Source organism: Salarias fasciatus (assembly GCF_902148845.1).
Source record: "Salarias fasciatus chromosome 23 unlocalized genomic scaffold, fSalaFa1.1 super_scaffold_20, whole genome shotgun sequence".
Taxonomy (NCBI): Eukaryota; Metazoa; Chordata; class Actinopteri; order Blenniiformes; family Blenniidae; genus Salarias; species Salarias fasciatus.
In genome coordinates this window covers 7,530,477-7,543,585 of record NW_021941230.1, presented here as the reverse complement: position 1 = coordinate 7,543,585, position 13,109 = coordinate 7,530,477, and the positions used below count along the sequence as shown (strand labels likewise).

At 47.1% G+C, this 13,109-nt stretch overlaps 1 protein-coding gene across 1 annotated transcript in view; it reads left to right on the top strand.

Moving 5' to 3' along the window:
- Positions 1-13,109, top strand: part of LOC115383663 (complement C3-like) — a 42,820-nt gene that overhangs the window by 3,036 nt on the left and 26,675 nt on the right. The window contains exons 2-10 of the mRNA XM_030085799.1: positions 2,725-2,920; positions 2,995-3,157; positions 3,492-3,586; positions 3,873-3,961; positions 4,766-4,848; positions 4,929-5,016; positions 5,203-5,305; positions 5,581-5,701; positions 5,802-5,917. Coding sequence (XP_029941659.1) covers positions 2,725-2,920; positions 2,995-3,157; positions 3,492-3,586; positions 3,873-3,961; positions 4,766-4,848; positions 4,929-5,016; positions 5,203-5,305; positions 5,581-5,701; positions 5,802-5,917 — 1,054 coding nt within the window. The remainder of the gene's footprint in view (positions 1-2,724; positions 2,921-2,994; positions 3,158-3,491; positions 3,587-3,872; positions 3,962-4,765; positions 4,849-4,928; positions 5,017-5,202; positions 5,306-5,580; positions 5,702-5,801; positions 5,918-13,109) is intronic.

Below are 13,109 nucleotides of genomic sequence, written 5' to 3'. Positions count from 1 at the left end.
CCAGTGCCTCAGTTATTGACAGCTTTCTGTATTTCTTGGGCAGTTCTTTCCTGAGATTCACCCCTCTGCTTAGTTCTGCGAGGAAGCTGACTTCTCTCCGTGTTGCCATGATTTTTGCCTCTAGCCTTCTTTTCCATGGAGGTTCTTGGTCTTGGCTACTCATGCTGTTCATCTTGTAGCCAAGCATCTCTGGGATGACTGTCGCTGTTGCATATATCAGCTGATTGGTCTCAGTGATGGTATTGGTAGGGATTGTTAGCAGTGCTGTGTTCACTTCTTCCAGTAGAGATTCCGATGGTACTTTATCATTACTTAGCCTTGGCAGCCAGGAGGGTGTTGAGTTCCCCCAGGACGTCATGATCCTCTCTCTCAGGTCAGCTGCTCTCGTGTTCAGCTCTGTTATTGGGGCTTGGTACCTAATCTCGTATGACCTGTCATCCTGGCTCCCCCTTGATGTAACATCTTGTACCATGGGTGAGGTGCTGGGTCTTGGTACCCATTCCTGTTCCACCTCATCAATCTCCAACTGTGACAGTAAGTTCCTCTTGCGGATATTCGAGCACTGACTTAGTAGCTGTTTGTAAGTCAGCTTGGATGTTGGGTTTCGACGTAACCATTGTTCCCACATTCTCTGCATGTATCCCCTTTCGCTGGGATTACTGCTGTAGTAGCATTTCATTAACGCTCTGTTCTCCGACCTGCTCCACGAGCGTCTTGTTCCAGTAGCCATATATATATATATATATATATATATATATATATATATATATATATATATATATATATATATATATATATATATATATATATATGTATGTATGTATGTATATATATATATGTATATATATGTATATGTGTATATATATATTAAGGCTTTGTCTTTAACGCGTTAGTTACGATAGTTAGTTACGATATGTATATATATATATGTATGTATGTATATATATATATATATATATGTGTATGTATATATATATATATATATATATATATATATATATATATATATATATATACATATATATATATATATTAAGGCTTTGTCTTTAACGCGTTAGTTACGATTAATTAATTACAGAAATTTTAACGCGATAAAAAAATTATCGCAAATTGTCGCGGGACGTTTGTCACCGGACAAGTTTCACCCAGACATTTTTTGCTGTGACACAACAACGAAACAGCTCCCAACTTGGTGACTTTCTCTTTAAATCTGGCGACTTTCCAAAGCCTCCTGGCGACGAGCAACAAATTTAGCGACTTTTTCTGGTGCTCTGGAGACGTGACAGGACGTCTCATTCTGCAGCTGCTGTCCTCAATGAGCTGCAGGTGCTGCGTGAGCCCCTCCCCCGTCCCAAAGCACTCACAAGCGGTCAGTCTCACGCAGCGCTCCCCGCTGCAGAGCAGAGAGGAGACCAACAGCACTCTGCCACACTTCAAATGAATCGCGTGTGCGCAAATACGCCACTGCTCACTTGCTGACAAACCAAGAATCAAAAGAAGAAATTTCATTTGTAGTTCTAAACATATTTAGGGTGTTTTTTTAACTCACATTTTGCTTCTCCCATGACGTTATTCCTCTCTCCTACAGCGTCCATTACAATTACATGCAAATTGCAAATTAGGTAACAACCTCATCTAGCGACTTCTGGCGACTTTTCGGACAGCCAATAGTGACTTTCCTTACTGGGGAGTTGGCAACACTGCTCCTGACGACAGCGCACTACTTGGTCTCGTGCACAGAAAGTTTATATTTAAAAAGCCAGCGGATGGCAGCATGGATAAAACCAAAGCTATATGCACATTGTGCAGCAAAGAATTTGCATACCATCGCAGCACATCGAGCCTGCTATATCACCTGAATGCTAAGCCTGTCGCAGCAGCGGCCAACACGCAAGCCTCGCATATAGCTAGAGTTGAAGAGGACGTCACTCCGACTACTTCAAGGACCCTCGCCCAGCCCAACAAAAGTTGCACTAATCAATGTGTATTGGTTTATTTGTCTTGGTTAAATTCCTCCTTCCTTGCTGAAAAAATGAACAGTGTTTTGTTGCTTAAGCTTATGTATCACTATATTGATTCACTATACCAAAATCCATTAGAAAAAGAAGGTTCTCACTGATCTCGGGTCAAATATCGATATGCGAGTAATTGAGATTAATTAATTACAAAGGCCCTAATTAATTTGATTAATTTTTTTAATCGAGTCCCACCCCTTATATATATATATATATATATATATATATATATATATATATATATATATATATATATATATATATATATATATATATATATATACGTGTGTGTGTGTGTGTGTGTGTGTGTGTGTGTGTGTGTGTGTGTGTGTGTGTATACATACGAGATACTCGTTTGTATCAAAATGTATCAAAAAACGTATCAAAAGCAAAACTCAGTCCAGTCTGAGAGGAGAAGTTTGATTTGATCCCGACTGGATGTTTGTCAAGCTCATCAATAGATCACTCATTGTGTGTAAAGTCCAGGCAACAGCAGCTCATCACCCTCATCTGAGCAAATACATGCTTTTGGTGCACAAGCTTTGTAATTCTGGTTAAACTGGACCTAAAGAGAAAATCAATTATATTATTTTCAGTTTTCATATTATGCGTCTTTTCACAAACTCCTGTTGGCACAGAAAAGAGGCCACGAAGCTTTATTCTGAAGCCTTTCTACATCCCAGTTCTCTGTCTTCTCTCCTCTCTGCAGCAAAGTCATGTCGGCCCCCAACCTGCTGAGAGTGGAAACAACAGAAAACATCTTTGTGGAGTGTCAGGACTGCACCGGGGGAGACATCAGGGTCCAAATCAACGTGATGAATCACCCAACCAAAATTGAAGTCCTCGATTCCACGTCTGTGACTCTCACCAGGCAGAATAACTACCAAATGTTTGGACAAGTCAAGGTGCGTGAAACAATCCTAATGCAGAAATGGTTCTGTTGAACGTTCCTCGTTCCTCTCACTGTCTGTTGTTTTAGATCTCGGCTGCAACATTCAGCAAGGATCCCAGGGTGAAGCAGCACGTTTACCTGCAAGCTCAGTTTGATGATCAGTTGCTGGAGAAGGTCGTCTTAGTTTCCTTCCAGTCTGGACACATCTTCATCCAGACAGACAAGACCCTCTATACCCCTGACAGCAGAGGTGAGTCTGCTGCTGTTGAAGCCTGACAACACCTGTCCTAATAGAGAAGTCAATCTCTACAGTGTGAATTATAGAAACAGTAACAATTACAATGGTGTTTTTGTATGAATACAGGATTTTTTAAAAAAGATTTTAATAGCTTTTAGATCGAAAGAGATCTTTTAAATATAGTCAGCAGCTGTTGTTGCACTCAAGGTTTTGCAGTGAAGCTTATTTCACAGCTCTAGAGCTCCGTACTTTTTAAGACAGGGCTAATTAAAGTAATCCCAAACGACAGATTCACCAGCTGTTCCTTCCACAAATGAGCTCTCCCATTTTTTAACTCTTTTCACAGTTGTCTACAGGATGTTTGCTGTGACGCCCCAGATGGAGCCTGTGGAGAGGGATCCACGAACCAGATTTGAAAACACCATTGACATTGAGATTGTGGTAATGTGTCTCGTTTTTAGTAAACACAAACATGCAGCTGAAAACATGAAGAGCATGCAGACACGCTTCGAATTGAATTTCACATAAGCTGGAACATTTGAACTTTGTGCTCTTTGATTCTTTTTGTTTGAAGTTTGGAATCAGAACATTTTTTTCATAAAATATATGAAGTAAATAAATAAATGAATATTATATATATATATATATATATGTATTCACACACATGTATACACATTGTTACTCACAAAAGATATGTTTAAATAATAAAAGATTTTCTTTCCTTCAGACCCCTGATGGCATCATTTTACCACTTGGTCCAGTCTCTCTGAGATCAGGGATTCACTCTGACTCTTATCAACTCCCCAAAATCGCAAGGCGAGTTTCTATATTTACATTCTTATCCTGAACAATTGCAGGAGGTGGGTGCCATGACACCCACAACAATTAAAAGATTTATTACAGTAAAGAATGCATACTGAACCAAAACATAACAGTTTTGTAACCTGCCACCCAAGTCAAATATTGGACTATTTCGAATGTATTCAAGCTTAAAGGAAAACAATAACTTCCAAATAGTGTGATAACATATTTCAGCCAATATCTTTTGGAGTAATTATATCACTGGCTTATTTTTACATGAGTGACGTGGCTTCAAATGTAATTTATAAAATGGAAGGATGGACTGTATTTCTTGAAAATGGGGGGTGGTAGGGTGGCTGTAGGGGGATTATTGTAGAGTTTGCTTATTGAATATAAACAGTAGATGTCAATATTGAATCATTGATGAGGATAAAAACTATGTAGAATTGTCATTTATGAAGAAATGGAATAGAATCCAAATCCTTAAAAAAAGCAAAAGCTGCTAGATGTGACTTCCTTGCATTTCTTGCCTCCATCCAATGGGATCAGTTTGGGATTCAGAGTCTTGCTCAAGAACACTTTTAAAAGTGGACAAGGAGAGGTGGAGAATTGAACCGACAAGCTTTAGATTTAAAGATGGAAAAAAATATTCAGAAAATGGGTCTAGCTAATAAAATGATTAGATAACCAACACGGTTGGCTTTATTACATTTTAAAATTGCTGTAACGGTTACATTATTGATAATTGACTCTGTGTGTGTGTGTGTGTGTGTGTGTGTGTGTGTGTGTGTGTGTGTGTGTGTGTGTGTGTGTGTGCAGTCCTGGCCTGTGGAAGGTTGTGGCCAGGTTTTACAATAATCAGCAACAAAGATTTTCAGCAGATTTTGAGGTTAAAGAATACGGTGAGTCTCTTCTTAATGTCACTGTTTAACATATTTTACTTGAAAGGAATAGCATATAAAAAATGTTTTCTTTTTCCCAGTGCTTCCCAGTTTTGAGGTGAAACTCAAGCCTCAGGTCCCCGTCTTCTACGTGGACAGCAGCGACCTGACTGTGGAAATCAGAGCAACGTGAGTCAAACTTTAGAGGAGTTTGAGTTCAGGCTGGGTTGTTGGTGTAACTGTGAGAGATGGGAAAAACATTGAAGCACTGTATAATCTGGATGGCTTCTGTTGCTTCTAAATTGAACCACCTTTTTTTTAAGTCCTGTTTCAGTCCCTGTGGAGGCTTGTTCTGGCTCATTCTTGTGGTTTCAGGTATCTGTTAGGTGAAGCGGTGGACGGGACAGGTTATGTGGTGTTTGGGCTTATGCAGGATGGACAGAAGAAGGGCTTCCCGGCCTCTATTCAGAGGCTCCCAGTAAGTACATATTCATCCTACTTCAAATGTTGCAAAGGGACACAAAGCAAATTCAACTGATGGCACCCTCCATGGCAGGAAGAGAAAATGCCTGGTCTTCTGCCCTGCACTTGTATTGATGCAATCACAAATACAGTCTGTATTTTGACAACATCAACAAATCCAGTTCAGGATGTTTAAATAACTTCCAAAACTGGATTGTTAAACTCTTAGTTATAATTGTTTATGAAGCTGCAAAGATTTGAAATGCTGAACATTGTTTGTTGTGGTATTAGGTCCAGCTGGGGGAGGGGAGGGCCGTACTGAAGAGGGAGCACATCACTCAGACCTTTCCCAACATCCAGGAACTTGTCGGAGACTCCATTTTTGTCTCTGTCAGTGTGTTGACCGAGAACGGTAAGAGACCAGGACGTCTGCTGATGCAGCTGAATGAAACTAACAGATGACCCTCAGCTCTTCACCTCCTGCTTGTTTTGTGGCTTCCTTCCTGTCGCAGGTACTGAAATGGTGGAGGCAGAAGTCGGAGGAATTCAGATTGTCACTTCACCCTACACTATCCACTTCAAGAAAACTCCCAGATACTTCAAACCAGGAATGCCATTTGATCTCACGGTGAGGAGCTTCACTTGTGTGTACATAAAATTTAACTGCAAAAATTAGGATAGTTCGATAAATGTGATCTTTAGGTTAAGAAGTTAACCCCGGTTCTCTTAAACATGAGTGAGGTATCTCACTATGGGACACGCCCCCAACGCTGTTCCCCAGAAGCAATATTACACCACGCCAGTCCTGACTGGCAGACTCAGTCATAGTAAGCACACCTCTTCCTCGCTCCAGGTAAGGAGGGTGGTCTGGTGGAAAGCTGTTGGAGTGTGATATCTGTCGTTGTGTTGCAATAGACGATCTTTGCATGATGTGTTGATTGGTTCTAATTTCAGTTTGGTAACTGGAAAATAAAGAGGAGTGGCACCTCCTCTCGTCGAAATGAGCGCGAATCAGTTCGCTGCACTGAGCATCTCCGAGTGTGTTTGTTTTCCAATAAGTTTGAGTGTGCGAGGCAGGCATGTCTACGACAGAGGGAGCAACTGGGGGAAGTTCCCAGGCAGCGCGAGGAACTGCCACTGCAGAAGATTTAACAGAAGCACGTAATACAAACATGAAACCCTTGCTAGTGTTAGCAACGCCACCCTTAAGGCCTCAGTATGCTCCCCCGTCGCCGCCACGGTGTTCCTACGCCGGCAGCCCTACGCCGCTACTGAACATATCTTGCTCCTGCGTCAAGGGAACGCCCTCCTCTGCCAAGCCGCGAGCAGTCACAACAACAATGCGGCTTCCGTAGCTCCGGCTTTACCTAGACATAGACCTGTAGTCATAGATTTCTAGACGTACGTATCTAGACACGCGTGCATTTACCTTACATATATCTGTATTTATAACACATCTGGTGAGACCGGGCTGTGGTGGAGGAGAGGCTGAGCGGACCGTGATGAAGTATTGGTGAAACTAATGAGCTTTTGGACGATTAAAGCCAATTGAGAAGCGGCTATACACATAGCCCCGTCTGCTAACAGTGCTAACACTGCTAACAGTATAGGGATGTGCGCCGCTCAATTTTGGATCTAAATTTCTCCCGAAGCACTGTTCAGATCAGAAAAGCATTCAGGATGAGTTCTACTTTATTATATAAACAACACGAAAGTGGACCAATCACAGCCCTCGACGTTCACGTCACCACGCGTCGAAACGACGCGAAGTCACAATTTTCGGGAGGCGCACGTCAAGCCCCGACGTAGCCCGTCGTAGGGCTACGACGTCTACTTCGTAGGAACGACGTAGCGGCGACGGGGGAGTATACTGAGGCCTTTAGGTGTTCACGGATGGCAGAACCAAAAAGACAGAAAAGAACTTTGTCTAACGAGCGGAAAAAAATGAAACGGGAGTGGGACGCTCTTTGCACGTGGGCGGCGGGGGTGGGGGGGGTGATGCGGAGGACGTTTACGACAGTGAGCTTTCACAGGAGACCAGTAGGGGGAGCGCTAAAGCAAATTTTGCATAGTTCTGCTTTAAGTTCTCTTTCAACATTCGTTTCGGTATCTCACTATGGGATATAGAGACTCCTGTATTGCCAGACAAGCTTACCTCGAAGACCAGACACATATGTCCAGCCGGTCAGGCAGACTTAGTGGGTACAGAACCCACACCCAACACAGCATGAGACAATGATGGCGCAGTAACATCCAGGTTATAGAATCTGGTGAAAGTGTGAGGCATCGCCCAGCTGGCAGCCGCACATATGTCTTCCACAGAAACACCCCGGAAAAGCACCCAAGACACAGCCATCCCACATGTAGAATGTGCGCGTAACCCCGCAGGGGGCTGCATTCCCCTGCTGTTATAAACCACGCTAATAGTGTCCACAAACCCGTGAGATAAACGCTGCTTTGTGAGCGGTTCTCCCAGATGTGATACGGCCCATGACACAAACAGCTGCTCGGACTTCCTGAGTCTGGCTGTCCTGTCAACATATGCCCTCAGCACACGCACAGGGCAGAGCGCGTTTACCATCTCATGCTCCTGCGTCGCGAAAGGAGGGGGATAAAATGCCGATAACTCGATAGGGCGATACGAAGAAGCCTGGTTAAAAACCTTAGGCACAAAGGCGGGGTTAGGTTTCAATAAAACTTTATGGCCCCCCATGAAAAACTGCATGCAGGACGGGTTCACCAATAACGCATGGATGTCACCCACATGCTTCACAGATGCCAGCGCGAGTAATAAAGCCGTTTTCAGGAAGAGCATTCGCAGCTCCACCTGTTGAAATGGCTCAAAAGGTGGGCGTGACACAGCTTCGAGCACCAAGGATAAATCCCAGGGCGCAGTTAAGCTCCTGGATACTGGGCGAAAGAGGATGCTGGCCAGCCGTTTTATCTCCAACACCGACGTGACAAGCCGATATAGCAGCTAAATACACTTTAACGGTGGAGAAAGCCAGACCTTTATCCAGAAGCTCTTGCAGAAACATCAGGATAGCAGGGACGGGGCTCTGAAAAGCGACCAAACCTGCCTTTACGCACCATTTTTCAAAAGCTTGCCATTTTCCCTCAAATGCACGGTGTGTGGATGAGGCTCTGGCGCTCTGAATAGTTGTGATGACGTTATGCGGGAGTCCACCCATCAGCAGGTTCAACCTTTCACGGGCCAAGCCCACAGCGCCATGCGTGGGTGAGGATGAAAGATTTCTCCGCGTGCCTGCGTCAAAACGTCCCTGCAGAGTCGCAGGGGCCAAGGTTGACCGCACAACATCTGAAATATCTCTGCCAGCCAGTGTTTCCCTGGCCAGCGCAGAGCTATCAGAATCAGAGCCAGCTCCTTCTGCCGCACCCTGGCGAGCGTAGGAGTGATCAGCTCTAACGGGGGAAACGTGTACAGGAGGGCACGCGGCCACTCGTGCGCCGAAGCGTCCAGACTCAGGGGAGCACTCTGGTCCAATAGGGAAAAATACAAGGGCACTGCGCGTTTTCCTCCGAGGTGAAGAGGTCCAACTCAGCCCGTCCATATTTCTGCCATATCTGGGCCACTACCTCGCTGTGGAGTCTCCCCTCCCTATAGCGAGGATTCCCTCTGGAGAGCAGATCCATCCCCCGGTTCAGGATGCCGGGGATGTGCGTCGCCCTCAGCGATAACAGGTGAGAACTGCTCCACACGATCAGTCTGTGTGCCAGAGTTCGAAGGTGATGCGAGCGCAGCCCCCCTTGTCTGTTGATATATGCCACCACCGTGGTATTGTCTGTTTTGACCAGCACACGCTGTCCTCTCAGGAAAGGCAGAAAATGTTTCAGTGCCAGTGAGACAGCCAGGAGCTCCAAGCAGTTCATGTGCATCCCATGCACCTGCGCACCCCATGGACCATTCACTATCCTGCCCTCGTGCGTGGCTCCCCAGCCCGACAGAGAGGCATCTGTAGTGATCACTTCCCTCAGCAGGACCGTTCCCATAGTAACGCCTGCAGTGAGAAAACCTTCATGTTTCCACGGGTGCAGCGCAAAAGCGCATGCAGAGGAAACATGAACATGACGGTGACCGTGGAGCGCTGGTTTCATCCGCAGTGACGTAACCCATCTCTGACACGGTCTCATGTACAAGTGGCCAAGTGGAAGAACTTCTAGTGCTGATGCCATCAGTCCTAGCAGTCTGAGACACGTCCTGAATCTCAGAAGTGCGCCACTGTGGAACAGTGCCAGACAAGCCTGAAAGGCTTTCACTCTCTCCACCGACAGGTGAGCCGTGAACGCAACTGAGTCCAGTGATAGGCCAATGAATGAGATGTTCTGAGTGGGGGTCAAAACACTCTTTTCCCGGGTTATTGTGAAATCCAGGCCAGTCAGATGTGACGTGAGCAGCCTCACGTGCTCCTGGGCCTGGTGTGACGACTGCACCATGAGAATACAGTCGTCGATGTAAGTTGCCACATGCATGCCCCTGTCCCGCAGAGGTGCGATGACCGCCTTGGTGCATTTCACAAACACCCGCGGGCTTAAAGAAAGCCCAAATGGGAGCACCTGATATTCGTATGTTGTGCTCTGAAAGGCGAACCTGAGATACTTTCTGTGAGGGGGGCAAATAGGGATGTGAAAGTAAGTGTCCTTCAGGTCTATGGATGCAAACCAGTCGCTTGGACACACGAGGTGGATCAGGACTGCATGCGTCAGCATCCTTAACTTGTACCTTCTCATGTACTTGTTCAGAGAGCGCAGATCCAGAATCGGCCGTAACCCCCCATCCTTCTTCGGAACCAGAAAATATCTCGAATAGAAACTGTTCTGGCTCTGATCCAGCGGCACTATTCGAATAGCTCCTTTGATCAGCAGAGAAGTAATTTCTTCCTGCAGAACACGAGCCCTGTCTCCCCGAGCCAGCGACTGCAGTATCCCATTGAACTGGGGAGGAGCGGACGCAAACTGGAGCCTGCAACCTCTGATTACAGTCTTTATTACCCAATCTGCTGCTCCACATGCCCGCCGCTGCTGGGCTTGGGCTGCTAGTGGGCCGAGCGGGGATTCTGTGTGAGCGTGCTGCTGTGGTTCCACCGAGCCCTCTGCACGTCTGAGTATTCTCCTCTTCACTGGGCTGTGAACTGTGAGTGCCTCCACGGCCTCTGCACACCTCTTCTGTGGGCTGGAACATGCCTTGAACATGTGACCAGAACATGACTCGGGGGGGATGACGTTGGCGTCTAGCAGAGCCCGTCTTCCCTCCTCGATGGCTGCGCTCTAGGTGGTGCGACGCTTCTTTTTGGCCCCCAGAGTGGCAGGAGGGCCAGCTTGGTCCCCTGGCGACACACTGGTGGCAGCAGGCTTCTTCAGCCAAGCACCTTAGAGCTCTGGAGGCTTATGGGAAACACGACCTGCTGGCTGAGACTGACGTCTTGGGGTCCGGTAGGCCGATCTGGCCACAGCCTGCGCAAAAGTCTGTCTGGGTGCAGTAAGAGGAGGGGAAGGCATCTTTCTGGGAAGACGCAGTTGCTTCTCCCTCCTTCTCCTCACATTGTCTCTGCATGGCGGCCATGGCTGGGCCAAACAGGCCCTTTGGATCCACCTGGACGTCGAGGAGGTTCGCCTTCTCTTTTTGGGAGAGGCTGGACAGGTTCAGCCACCTGGCTCTCTCCCGGGCAACCATGAGGGCCATGGCTCATCCCGAAGCCTGAACAGCGCTCCTGTGCAGACGGAGGCAGAGGTCGGTGACCACGCATAGCTCGTCCCACAGGTCTGGCGCAGGTGAGGACATCATCTCGTCCGGCAATTCAGCCTGGTAGGCTAGAAGCAGGGAAGAAGCGTTCAGTGCTCTCACCGATGTCGCCACCATTTTGTAGCCCTTTTCATTCAGGGAGGACTGAAAAGACTCGGCGTTGGAAGGCAGGGAGGGTCCCACTGCTGTCATGGTGGACTTCAGACTGGGGTGGAGGTGAGATGCCACAAGAGGTTCAAGGTGGGAAAAACCTTTCTCCTCCATGTTTTCCCAGTCTAACGCCAACCCTCCCTGGACGGGGTTCTTGGCGGTAAGTGGATTGCTCCACGACCGGGTAGCCTCCTCCAGGCACTCAGGGAAGACTGACAAAAGTTGTCTGGCCATGGCTTTGGCTTTTGGGAGCCTTTTTCCCTCACAGCGAGACTCTGTGGTCTCGGCGGGGGTTTCAGGCCACGCGATGCCGAGCTTTGCAGCTGCTCTGCGGCAGATGGTGTGTAGATCCATGCAGGCGGCCGTGTTTGGGAACCCGCTACGCATGCTGTCTTCCGCCATCGGCTTTACAGCCGGAGAGGGGTTTAACGGCCCGCCGTCCTCCTCATCCCTGTCGGAGCTGACGGGCTCGTCCCCGGACTCGTAGTCCACCGCCCCAAAGTTGCACTGCTCAGCTATTATGCTGATAGCGTCGTCATCGGGGTCGGTGAGTGGGGCTACAGCGTCCAGCTGTTTGCCCCAGCTCGTTCCCGTGGGAATGGTGTTCCCTTGGGGGCACAGTGACACCTGTGTTGAGGGAATGGTTGCCCGCAACATAGGGTCCACCTGCGACAGGCTAGCCTGGCAAGCTAGCCTGCGTCGGTGGGTCTTGAGCGAGAGACGTGCACAATGCTCACAAGAAGCTGGGAGTGCAAGCACTTCCTGGGCATGTTGCAGCCCGAGGCAAGCGTTGCAGGCAGCATGGGTGTCTGCCTCCGAAATCTTCTTTCCGCATGTGCAGGTCTTGGTTGGAGGTTTTGTCCTGTCCATGGTGAGGAAGCGGTAAAAATTAAGGATCGACCAATTATCGGCCTGGCCGATAATATCGGCCGATATTGGGCATTTTTCTAATAATTGACATCGGCCTTTTTTTCCACCAAAATCCGATTAAAATTTTTTTTTTACCGTATTTTCCGCACTATAATGCGCACCTAAAAAACCTCTCACGTTCTCACAACCCAACAGTGGGCCTTATATTTCGGTGCACCTTTTTTGCGTAAAATACGGTAATAAAGACCACCCGGTTGTCAGTCCATTGTCTTGACAACGGTTCCCATTATCCTTTGCAACGTGATCACATGAGCGAACAACTTCTTGTAGCTAAGCTAGCCAGTTCAAACAGAAAGGCAAACATGAAGCTTTAGGCACATTATCCACCTCTAATCTGTCAGTCACCATAATTACACAGTTTGTCCTCCAGTCTCCCAACCGGAGAGCATGGCGCGTGGCTGCACAGCTACAGTCCAACGCGAGGAGTGGCCGGACGCCGGCCGGCAGCCCGCTCGCCAGGACGCGGAGAGCGGGCGGCCGATAGCCTGCCCCCCGGGAGCCAGCTGGCCGCCGGTGTTGCGCCGAAAACAGACTGCCTGCCATAAAATGACTGTCCCCGACGGGAACGCGCATCGATTAATGATAACATTGATTGTAATGTATTTTTTGCGTTACAGTAGCCTACAACTTTAGTTCAACCAGGATTCTTCATTGTTTATTTTATTCTTTTTTTTTTTTCCTACAGTACACGGACATACAGGGGACAAAATACAAGAAAATGAAGGACAGAGTTGTGCTATCAGCAGTGACAGATAGTTGAATATTGGAGTTTTGGGGAAGTTATGGATGAGATATGACTATTATTGTGAGTGAGTGAGTGAGTGTATGTGTGTGTGCGTGCGTGTGTGTGTGTGTGATAAATATAATGACATGTATCAGACATGAACATTACAACATTACAAGTCCTGCCTGTGAGAAGAGGCAGGACTTTTCTGACATTGGCCTGAAAAGAGAAACTGTTGTCGGCAGAATTTCACAT